This window comes from Polypterus senegalus, chromosome 15 (genome assembly GCF_016835505.1).
Source record: "Polypterus senegalus isolate Bchr_013 chromosome 15, ASM1683550v1, whole genome shotgun sequence".
NCBI classification, from domain to species: Eukaryota; Metazoa; Chordata; class Cladistia; order Polypteriformes; family Polypteridae; genus Polypterus; species Polypterus senegalus.
In genome coordinates, this window is record NC_053168.1 from 113810749 (window position 1) to 113823535 (window position 12787).

The 12787-nt window shown below is 37.6% G+C and overlaps 2 protein-coding genes across 4 annotated transcripts in view; one reads left to right on the top strand and one right to left on the bottom strand.

Moving 5' to 3' along the window:
• The window catches only part of erp44 (endoplasmic reticulum protein 44), a 110745-nt gene extending 105971 nt beyond the window's left edge, over positions 1 to 4774 (bottom strand). Inside the window, exon 1 of the mRNA XM_039736620.1 lies at positions 4566 to 4774. Within this exon, the coding sequence (XP_039592554.1) occupies positions 4566 to 4622 (57 nt within the window). The 5' untranslated portion in view covers positions 4623 to 4774. The remainder of the gene's footprint in view (positions 1 to 4565) is intronic.
• Positions 4775 to 5015: 241 nt separating this feature from the next.
• The window catches only part of invs (inversin), a 202741-nt gene continuing 194969 nt past the window's right edge, over positions 5016 to 12787 (top strand). For all 3 annotated transcript variants that reach the window (XM_039737489.1, XM_039737491.1, XM_039737490.1), the window contains exon 1: positions 5016 to 5199. The gene's annotated coding sequence lies outside the window, so the exon portion shown is untranslated. The remainder of the gene's footprint in view (positions 5200 to 12787) is intronic.

Consider the following 12787-nt stretch of genomic DNA (forward strand, 5'->3'; position numbering starts at 1 on the left):
TATATTTCTTGGCACAACCATTTCTCTCAGTCTGAACTGGGATGAAAACATAACTGCTCTTACTAGAACAACTCAGTAGTGTATGTTTTTTCTCTGTTAACTTAAAGTGCAACCCTCCCTAGTTAGTGGTGGTACAGTTTTACAAAACTATTACTCAACACATCCTCATTTTCTACTCACTCGAAACAAACTGTAGAAAGTTTCGGTCAGCAGAAAAGACTGTAAGCCTGAAAATCGACTCCTCTAAGGTCCTGAGCAAACTAAGCTGAAAATATAATTAAAGACTACACTCACCAGGGCAGTCATCGTTTTCAGTTACTACCATTAACACTAGAATCCCTGCCACCTTAAATTCCCTCGCACTTCCTTATCAGCATCTTTTTTTTTTTTTGGCAACGGTGTATCCCAGTGATATGTTTTATAAATAGCAAAAATTTACACCGGGTGTTACAGACTCAAATCAAATGTATTTGTTTTTATTATATAATAGTAATAAATACTAGCAGCTCACTAATCAAAACAGTAAAAGCAGGGAGAACCCAGGATTTCCTGTCATATTACATTTAGACAGATTGTTGTAGACACTGCACACACATGAAATGTATGTATTCCAAATCACGAGATACTATTTACCCTAATACAATTCTAGACACCTAACTCCCAGATACAGACTTCAGCTGTGAGAATTTTGTGTCCAACTTCAGCTGCCTTGGTAGGGGATAAAAGGCTGCCTGCAGCCAGTGCTGACTGACACATTTGTAAAACAAAGACGCTGATGAATTTAAGGTGGCCTGTTATTATGAATAGTTTTGTAGGCTTCAAAAATTCTAGGGTTAAGGAAACATTATCAAAGGCAAGAACTACAAGATGTATACACAGATTCTTTCCTACTGCAATTGCTATGATTAATAACAGTTGCGGATTTGTCTCTGTCTTTTCATGATTTCTACATTTCTTCATCCAGTTTAAGTGATTATTTTGTATTTTATAAGGTCTTCAAATATTACTGTCCAGAAGTGCAATTTTTTTTTTTTTTACTATATTGTTTTTATGTATTTGTTTTTTGTACATTATATATTTTTCACATCTAACTTTGGCTATAATAAACTACAACAAATACACTAAACTGTTCAAAAGCAAAGATGCATGAAGAAGAGATATCCCGGGTGTCCTAAACGTCTTCCCTGTAACTAAACACTTTAAAATAATTTAATGATTGATAATGTATACCCAGCTTGCTAGTTATGTCATATGTTTTAATTATGTTAAACCTAATTGCAAGTATGCATGATTAAAAAGGAGCAATGAGACAATATTTTCAATTCATCATCTGAAGAATCTGAATGTATTTTGGTATTTAAACTGGAAAGACGGCAAAAACACTGATAATAAAATGCAAAACAATTTAAAACAAAGTTTAGGTATTTGGAGGTATAAACCACTATTTTCTGAAATGACTTCTATAACAGAATTATAGCGGGGCTGTACTTTTCGGTTTGATTTGGTTGCAAGGCAGGAAGCAGTTAAGACTGCACAGAAAAAACTCAAAAACACAAGCAAACTCCAGCAAACATTTTATGAACTCTATAAAAGGTTCAGTTACTGACCCGGTTCTATGGTGGTGTGAGGCCAAACCACAAACTTTTGACTCACCAATCCATGAGCAAAGATAAACGCTTAATCAAATGTGATATCTAAAAGACTTAGGAAAATTGCATAATTTAAAAGCTTTCAGTGCTTTGTGGTTAGTAGAGCAAAATTAAGTTTATTTTAATTTTAAATTCGCTGTGTAGTTGGCATGTGCCACATTTAGTTTAAGTAACTGGTGGTCCACATCAATGACAGGCTGGACTGGTCTTGTAACACAGAGGAACGACAGAAGCAGAGGCAGAGCAGACCTTTTTTTCTGAAGACTGCACTTCTTTAATGCCGGTAGGGGTATCCTTCACATCTTTTACTCTATGACGGCCAGTGCAATTTTCTACACTGTGGTGCGCTGGGCCAGTAAAGTCTTTTCAAGGGAGACTCACTGAATCAACAAGCAATTTAAAAAGGCTGGCTCAGGCTCTTCCACACTAACATTGTGGAATTTCCTACAAAAAATTATTCAGCTGAAGTGAGTTGAGACATAAGACGAAGGCTCCTTTGTACCAGCAATATGACTTTATAATAACTTACAGTGAACAGGGAATGGCAATTTTTTTTATTTTAATTTTCTCTCTTTATAGTCATTACAATGTTTATTAGAGAGGAGCTTATTTGCCATTTGACACAACATAGTATTTACTTATTGACTTTCTGTAAAAAGCCAAATTTTCTCCTGGGGACAAAAAGTGCTATCTTTCAATGAAATTGGCAGTTGAATAGCAATTACCCCATAGTACAAGGTCTTATCTAGCAACCTTATGACAAATAATGTGGTTCAGTAGATTCATAGAGGCAAAAGGTAACCTTGTTGTTTTGAACTGAATTCATGTGTACTATGTAAAGCACCCTGTGAAGACACTACATAGAATAAAATTCACAAAGGGCATTTAGCTAGAACTGGGACCCTTACTCACACTCCTGCAGGTTTTCATTTCAAAAAATGTCTTAATTAGAGCCAATTTATTTCCTCCTAAAACTGTATGATTTGGGGTTCAATTTTAGTTAAATCACTTGTCATGATCTGGAACACTTAAATACCTATTTTATCTTCAAACAGATGCATTTAGATTTTAATTGTGTCCTAGTTCCTTAACCATCTACCAATTAATAACTCTCCGGCTAACATGGTTCAATGTACAAGGATAAATATATGTCATGAAGTACATGTGTTAATAAAATGTTTAGAAATAAATAAAACAAAAGGGAAGGGCCGCGAAGCACACAGTCCACAAAACATATGGATAATGTTCTCAGAAAAAAATACTCTACAATGAAATTACATTTTTGTTGGATGAACGAATGAACTAAAAAAGAAGTGGTTCCCCACTGTCTGTGTAAAGTCGTATAGTGAAGAAACTCTATACAATTACTTTTATCATATCAAGTTTCATTATCAGCAATGAATGTCTTGTAATTAGGAAACTGGCTGAAATGAAAACCTGCAGCACTCCATGACTGTAAGTGAGAGCCCCTCACTTTGAAGAATGACACGAGAAATTAAAATCATATTGATGTATATTTTGCGCCTTGGAAAATAAAGCCAAAAGTTTACATTAACAAATTACATTACAAAGAAAATCGAAAGAAAGCAGATATTGAGGAGAAACAGATGGATGGACTGCAACAAAAAAGTTTTTAGCTATTTGAAATATACAGTATATGAAAACCTACTTCGAGATTCACTATTATAAAAATGCGAGGGGTGTGGACGTTTTTCGTAAGTTCCTGGGCCTTACTTGCTACTATAAAATACACATTGGTTAATATTTGGCAATAACAATTACAAATAAATAATAAATATAATTAATGTATTTAGCAATCATAACCAACAAGCTGTGTACTTCTTTATACAACAATAAAAAATAGTACTGATTCTTAATATCCTAATGCACGCCTCGCCAACATTTTTCCTGATTCATCAAAAAGGTTTGAGTTGTCCATTACTACCCGCTTTCTTAGACGACCACGCCTCTTCCGCCAGGCACTTCCTGGTCGCAGTCCAATCACAGCCAGCCACAACAGTGTGTCCCACTTTCGCACCACCCCGTACCGGCGTAATCTAAAGAGCCGGAACCAGACGGAGATTTCCGAATCCAACTCCGGGTTCGTAGAAACACCTGGGTCAACTGTACAAGTTTGCCAGCTCAGTAAAGACCGACCGTGTATCTTTGATCAGACGTCAAATGCCGTTGCTTCTAATCCAAACCCCAATGTTTTAAGTTATATGTGAAAGGCACATTCACTGCATTATAATAAAACCTATAAGGCAAGACGACGTGAGAACAGAAGTTTAAAGTTCTATTCTGTCGTGTCGGGTTTCTATACTCCCTTTGATTGCACTGCCCGATTGTGTGAATCTTCGTTCACGAGATGATGCTGTTCGTGCAGAACAAATTTATAAGGCACTACAGGATGCCGGGTTGACTGGCAGACTGACCTACAACGTGCTCGTGGGGAGCCCTACTTTGCTTTATTGTACCTAACAAGCACTTAGGCTGGTGTTCTTCCTTCTCCCTTTTGCTGCACTTGGCGCGCCAGCTGTCCCAACCTCACCCCCACGCCCCTTGGAATAAGGCTGACTGGTCGCAAGTTTGAACATCGTTCTTTTTGGAATTCATCCTTTGAGCAGTCAACTTAAATATAGTGTAAAGAAAAGCAGCAAGACATATTTTTCTGTTTTAGATCGATGCGTCAGACACGAACCTTTAGCAGCTACAGCTTGTGTGTTACTCATTAAGCAATGCATTTATGTATTCCTTAACTCTGCGGTAGGCCCAGCAGTTACTCCGTTTACTCGGAACACGATCCTACTTCACACACTTCACAGCATTCTCGGCCACTCACTACGCAAGACAACTACACAGCAACACCTTGACCAACCCCAAACATCAGGCTGCGGCACCCAAGGGAAGGCTTACCAGTAATAATGTGACGCAGCTTATTTCAAGAGAAGGTAAGTGCACAATAAGTTTCATTGTACTATAAAAGTTGAGAGGTCAGAAGCGTTGCTCGTATCTTCTTGGGGGGGAAAATTACTCTTTACTGCACCTCCTCCTCTCCCTCTCTCAATCAGTCAGTCACTCTGTAACAGGAAACAGACACCGCTGGTCTCTCCCATCGGTCTAAGGAAGACTGTTGGACTAGGGCGGGACATGGCAGTTAAAACTCGCTTTGGGTGCTGGGATTTGATGTTCATACTCTGGCGCGCACCTTCTCATTCAGGTCAATATAAACTACACTTCCCAAGACAGGCAAATCTGTTCCCTCGCTATCAGGAAATCTGGTTCTCGTCACGACTCTCATATTTATAGAATTGACCGGCATCGCAATGTATGTTGGGATTTGTATTTTTTTGTTTCTTTCCGCGCTCTGTATAGTATAAACTGTAGCTCCCATAGTTCTTTAGGACCGAAGTTTTTGTACCGGAAGGTTCGCCCATAATGGACTGAATCCGAGATATATTTTCACAGTTTGTGGAATTAAAACACGTACTCAAAAAACTAACTATGTATAATTCACAGGATATTTCGCCGAGTTAAAGCTGTTTGGCTGGTAAGTGCTATCGTGTCCCAAAAATCTTATAAACTGTAAGATCTTCAAATGCATTTGTTAAGAGATGCGATTGCTCACCTGTTGCAAGTTTAATATCACGTTATTTTAAAATCCACATAAAAGCAACAAGTCGTGGGACGAGTAAAGGTTGGACTTAGGCGCTTGTTTTGTGTAGAGACCTCATTGCAGAAAAGTCAAACTAGCACAGTTGCTTTCTGTGCCTCTTTTACAGTTCGTTTTCGTGTATTTTGAAGTTTATAGTCACATTCTGTGTTAAATAATCAGTCAGTTTCCTGAAATGGAATGTCTAGTACATGGTTGCAGTGAACTGTGAATAATCTGAACTGGACCCAGCCAAGGGGTGCGTCAGCTCAACACCGAACACATGCTGACCAGACTTTGTAGCTTTGAACATTGTAGTTCGAGTGTACAGTATTTACAGTGTTTCCTCTTCTGATATTCAAAATGAGAAACGCCTTTTTTCGTCAGTACATGATGTACAGTAATTGAACTTGGTACCTTTGGAGCTGTTTATAACAGAACACAACATCACATAAAAATAACCTCAGAGAAGAGTGTCAGGAGTAATTTGTGACAGACGAGTATCCGCAAGAGTGAAAGGGAAGGTCTACAGGACGGTAAATGAGACCAGCTATGTTATATGGGTAGAAGACGGTGGCAGTTATCAAAAAAACAGGAGACAGAGCTGGGGGTGGCAGAATTAAAGATGTTAATATTTGCATTGGGTGTGACGAGGATGGGCAGGATTAGAAATGAGTACATTAGAGGGTCTGCTCAAGTTGGACGGTTGGGAGACAAAGTCAGGTGAGATTCTGGTGGTTTGGACATGTGCATAGGAGAGATGCTGGGTATATTGGAAAAAGGATGCTAATGATGGAACTGCCAGGTAAGAGGAAGACCTAAGAGGAAGTTTATGGATGTGGTGAGACGGGACATGCCTGTGGTGGGTTAACAGAGCAAGATGACGAGGACAGGAAGATATGGAAAAAGATGATCTGCTGTGGCAACTCCTAATGGGAGCAGCTGAAAGAAGAAAACAATATATACATTATATACAGTATCACAATAGTGCAGTTATAAAGGAGATGTGCAATGAAACTGTGTGTGTATATAGTGTGTATGCACCTTCATACAATGTAAGAAAGAACACCTGAATAAGTGAGGAAGTCGGGCTAAATTACTGGTTTGCAATGGTCATGGCTCTGGGAAAGAAGTTGCTTAGGTGTCTTTCACGTTTATTTTACCTAAAGCATTTCCCAGAGGGAAGTGTTTGGAGCAAATGATGGCCTGGGTGAGAGGAGTGTATGGTGATCCTTTGGACATGGTTTATAACACTAGATGCACACAGATCTGCAACAGCTGGAAGATGGCCGCCAATTATGTTCTCGGCAGACGTCACAACATACTGTAATTTATTTTTTAAGCGGACAATTGCAGAACCAAACCAGACGTCAATGGACAATGTGTTCACAATTTCAATTATGGCCGTGAAAAATTGTACTAGGATGGGTATATATCCCCTGCTGATTGTTCTTAGTTATGGAAGTGGTGTTAATGTCACAGCTGAGAATGTTTGTGATAGTTGTGCCCACAAATTTGAAGGATTCCACAAAATTGACTGTAAAATCATTCATTTCTAGAGGAAGAATTTGTAACTGCTGCTTGCTAAAGTCAATTTCCATTTTTACTTTTTTTTTTGGTGGTATGGAGTACCAGGTTATTTGTAGTGCACCAAGACAAATGTCAAGTGACCTTTATTCTGTATGCTGTGTAATAATAATTTGCCAAAGACATCATAAAGGTTTTGGGCAGCCACCCATATATTTTTTTTTTCCCAGCTGCAAAAGGGTTTGTTGTATCATAAATACAAAGTGCATTTCACAGAGTCCAAACTAGAACTGCTATAGTAGCCCAAGATAGAGGCTTTAAAGGCCTGGAGAGGAACTGATGTCATCACAATGGCTGGAACCAGAAGTGACGTCAGCAAAGGGGCCGGCTTTGGAAGCGACGTCAGCAAAGGGGCCGGCTTTGGAAGCGACGTCAGCAAAGGGGCTGGCTTTGGAAGCGACATCTTCTGAGGCGCCGGAACCTTGCAGTATTTCCCGGGAAAGGTCTGTAGGGAACTGAGAAAGACAGTCGGTGCACTCTGCCACCCCCGGTCAGATGTTTCATTACACTTACTCAGGCCGTTTAGCTGCCTCTTACTCGCACGTGTGTGACAGCTGTTTCTTTTCCATTAGTAATTAATCCAGTAATGATGGTGTCATTGGCAAATGTAATAATTTTTACTGAAGGGTCAGTGGACTCGCAGTCCTTGGTTTACAAGGAATTAATGTGTCTAATTTTTAAGAAGTCAAGGAAATATAAAAGAAAAATACTTATAAAAAAAGATTTTCATTTAGAAGACCTGTCTAAGAGCAAGTGAAGAAACAGAGGCATGCTTACAGTAGGGTAATAGTGGTACATACTGAGCCTCGCTTTTTTAGCTTATAAATTGATGTTTTTCAAAGAGAATTTCTGCATTACACCAGAGATCATAAAGCTATAATCAGTTTCATCCTCTTCAAGCAGAAATATTTGTTTTTCAGAAGAAAGAGAAGGTAAATTTTGAGACTTTTGGTTCATCAGCAACTGAGCTTAGATTCCAGTTTAACTTAAGAACATCGTCTTTAGCAATGTGTTGGCACAGTAACTATGCTGTCGCCTCACAGTTTCAATTCCAGTGCAATCACCTCTGAATGTATTAAAAGGTACCCCATTCTCCCAGTGCTTGGGTAGGTTTTCTCCAAACCTTTTAGTTTTTCTCCCATATCCCAAGAGCATGCAATTTGGGCTTATTTGACTGAGCTCTATCCAGGATTGGTGTCCACCTTGTGTGGAGTGCTGCTAGGGTAGACACTGACTCGTTGTTAATGTGAACTAAGCAATGCTGCTAGAAAATAGTTGGACATATTACTTCTCAAAAGTTTTAAATACCTTCAGCTGATATGAGTGTGCTCAATGTGTGCCTCATCCTCTCTCCGGTCGCTGTTTTATCTAGTACAGAGCTGGAATGTGATGAAGTCAGTCATATTCAAGAACAGTAACCAGCTTTGGATTTAACTCAAGTTCATCACTGAACCAATCTTGAGGTGCCAGTCTAATGTCTTTAGACGTTAGCAGATAACAAGTGGGAATTCACATGAGCAGAGAGAGAGAGAAACTGGACACTCCACAGAAAGGGTATGCCATCAAAGCAGAGTCTAAGCTTTGCAAAGGAAGAGTACAATTCAGATTAGAGTGATTTTTTTCTTTAACTTTGTAATAATATTTTCTTATCATTTTAAAAGATGTGAATCAAATATTGCTTTACTCCCATGTGAAAGTGGAAAATTACACAATGGTATTTTAATTTTGTATTTGTAAAGTATCTTGAAATGATGCTTACCGTACAAAGGGACTATAAAGATTTTTTTTTTCATTGTGTTTGTTCATGTGCATTGTCAAGACCAGTTATTCTGTGTAAAAGGAGACAAAATACAAAGTTATTGATTTGAAAAAATACCTGAAATGTTTGTGTTTTTAGACTTTTGAGATTATTAAAGAACTCCACCATCAAATATTTTGATTCAGTTCCCATTGTGTATGTGTATTTGTTCCAGAATGGGCTTATTCTTTCTCCTTTTTGAAATTTATGCTGACAAATGTGTTTAATTTCATTATTTGTGTGTTTTTTGATAACTTAATGATGGACTGGTGTCTTATTTGGAGACTTTTACTACTTTGCCTGTCTTTTTGCCAAATGTAATACTGCCCACTACCCACCTTTAAAAATGTAATTGTGCAGTTAAAATCATCAATGAATGGCACAGCCAGAAGTTTAGTAGATTGTTTCAGCTTTTTTAGTGTTGACTTGTTTTTTTCATTGTTTGCCCTTTTAAGAATTGTGCCTTTGGCTGTTCTTATAATTGTTTTTGTTTTTTTTTATATTTTTTTGCCTTGGTTGTATAGTGGGTAGAATTACTGCATCACAGATTCCAGCATCTATGTTCAAATTTCTAGTCTGGTATATATGGGGTGTGCATGTTCTCCCAGTCCATATGTTTGATTGGATTTTCAGCCAGGTACTCCTTGTTTTAAATGCCTCTGTAGTAGTAGGCATCTGTTAAATGTATATTTTTGTGTGTTTTGGGGTTTTTATTTATTCATTCAACATCAGCTTCACAGCAGGTTTGGTAAACTAAGATTTTTTTTCCTGTTATATATTATGTGGCACCATTTGGAGTTCAGTCATGTGACCAGATTTGTCGCACATTTGATGTCACAAGAGGCAACACTATAAATATATATGGTGATGATTGCCAATAATTTTATCTCTTGGTGGATAGTGTATCCTTGTAATCTTAGGCAGTAGTTTGTTTCTTATTCAAGTAGGCAGTGTTTGTTTAAGTGATATTTTGATTAAAACTCATTGATTAAAAAGAAATCTCATTTATAAAACCTGACATATGCATGTTTCTATATAGTTTACCCTTTATAAATCACAGTTATCACAAATGAATGCACCCTGAAAGGTTGCCACCCGGAAACAAGCATATTTAGACCATGCCAATAAAGTTAGTACATATGCAATTGTGATGTTGCAGACCATCGTTGGCTGTCCTATGCACCTGTTCTCTGTGCTGTGGGTTAAGAGGAAGGTGTAGGGCACCACTGTGTGAGCAGACAGCCACTATTACCTGGCACTTATAACAACATGATTGCTGTGACAATTCACCAATGAGTCATCCATTATGTATAGCACCTTTAGCAAGTCGGCTGATCAAAGCTACTGTTCCTCAAATAATGGTGTTTGTCGGTATCATCACATTATGACTTATATGTTATTGGAATGCAACTGTATATGCTTAGCAAAAGCAGCTTCATTCCCTCTAGGTGCCCTTGTTGCAATATGAGTGTTGTCAATTGCCCCAATTACATTAGAAAAATCGGACACTGATGCAAAATTTCCTTTTCATTTTGGTATGTACAACCAAACCATATGGCAATTGAATATAGTGCCTTGTCAGTAATTTATGGCTTTCAGTTCAGTGGATGTGATTGAGCTGAAGCAGGGCTAAGATATTCCTGACCTCTCAGATAGCTCCCTCTCATAGGATATGGGTAAACTTGTTGTGGCCCAATGTTAGAAAGTGTGTCTTTCTATTGCTGAGGCCAACATGGTGCACAGTTCCAAGAGAATGGCTTTTGAAAGTCTGAATTGGCTCATGAGTCATTCATCATCATGGACAAAAAAATCCTGTTGGTCCCTTAAAGCTCAATCATTTTGTATATGACCATTTGCATAGTCTTTGCACAGTACCTGACAAGCCATGTTGTGAATGTTGCAGGAAGTGAATCGCACCAATGTTTTTACTGCGCTTTGGTTTATAATCCTTAGAAGTGATAACAGGTATCTGATATAAACTGACTAAAAAGGTTTTATGGTGTAAATACGCATCATTGGCCCTCTTTTTACAGGGAACTAATGTACAGACTGTATATCATATTCATCACTTTTGAGGTTTGTCACATCAAAGTACATTTTAATGAATGATGTGATGATATTAAAATTATTATACAAGTAAATCGTCATTTACCATTTTTAGCTGCATTCCCCACTTGATCAAGTGTGTTGTCATTTCCCACTTTCTCCAAATGTTGTGTATGGATGGGAGAGAGTTTCCATAAATATACGCAAGCTTTCCCATCAAGTTTCCTTTTAAAAATCCTGACTTTTTAGTGGAAGTCAGTGCATGCATTTTTCAAGCCTGTTTTTTTTTTTTGTGTGCAGACGCAACCTTTTATAAATCTGGCCCTTGGAAAATGTGATCTAGTACTTGCTAGTGAGTAATGTCTTTGCTGTAGGCAGGAGGACTTAAACTACTGCTGCAATTGCTGGAAAACATCTGATGAGGTGGCCACCATTTGTGTTACTATAGGAAAAGGTTTACTAACCATCATAAATTCAGTGTTCGTTGAGATGTCTTCATTTAATAAAATTAAACTTGTAGAGGCATTTGAAGCTTGGAGGTCCAAATGGAAAAGTTTAATTGTAGTAGATGTTTGAACTCTTAGATTCATCTTTTTAAATGCCATCTTTTAGACTGTTTACATCTATACTAAGCACAAAATGTTGTAGCTTCATAAGTTTAGGATTAAGTGGAGCTTAGGAAAAATTATTTTTAACTTTTATTTTCAAATCCTCATGCATGTTTCCATACCATTTAACCGTTTGATATTTTTGTGCTAAACAGCAAGAAATGTATTTTATTTCCAAGATACACTTCCCCATTGTGCATTCAATTGACATTATAGCATCCCTTACCTGCTTGTTTACATGGAAAATTCATTCAAGTTAGTCTCTGTGAACAGAGAAGACAATCAAAATCCTTAGTCCATATATTGTGCTGAAAATACCCAGAGTATCCAGGACTTAGTGAGGATTACATGGAGGTTGAACAAAGATCATAAAAAAGAAAAGTTTCTACAGTAATTTGTTTTTTGCTACAGTATCATAAATATTAAAGATATATATTTTTATTTGCTGTTTTTTACTTTTAACTAAAGCTTTTCCCCTGTACTGTATTTCTGCTTTAACTCATTAAAAATTAGTTTTCCAGCTACTTTGGTATAAAACTTGAGTAAATAATTGTTGGAGCTAGGTTCTTGGTTTATCCAATTCCCTGTCTGTATGCACATCTATAACGAATTAATTTGTCCCCCGTAAGCTATTTATTCTACACTGTGTTTCAAATTATTATGCAAGTGACATATCATTGGGATTTGTCTCCACACATACTGCTTAGAATTAAGGCCAAAAAGTTCTATCTTGGTCTCATCAGACCAGAGAATCATATTTCTCACCATCTCAGAGTTCTTCAGGTGTCTTTTAGCAAACTCCAAACTCCAAGATAGAACTTTTTAGCCTTAATTCTAAGCGGTATGTGTGGAGACAACCAGGCACTGCTCATCACTTGTCCAATACAGTCCCCACAGTGAAGCATGGAGAGACCTAAAAATGGCTGTCCACCAACGTTTACCATCCAACCTGACAGAACTGGAGAGGATCTGCAAGGAGGAATGGCAGAGGATCCTCAAATCCAGGTGTGAAAAACTTGTTGCTTCTTTCCCAAGAAGACTCATGGCTGTATTAGCTCAAAAGGGTGCTTCTACTAAATACTGAGCAAAGGGTCTGAATATTTAGGACCATGTGATATTTCAGTTTTTCTTTTTTAATAAATCTGCAACAATTTCAAAAATTCTTTTTTTTTGTCTGTCAATATGGGGTACCGTGTGTACATTAATGAGGGAAAAAATTCATTTAAATGATTTTAGCAAATGGCTGCAATATAACAAAGAGTGAAAAATTGAAGGGGGTCTGAATAATTTCCGTATCCACTGTAAGTCAAGGTTTTTGTAACATGTCGAGGACTGTGTGGCTTTAGGGTGGCTAAAAACATATTTAAAAAAAAAAGACTTTTAAGTGACACGGTTTTATTCAAAAATGTGCTAAAAAGTAAAAAAAATACATTTTTTCTTGTACTAA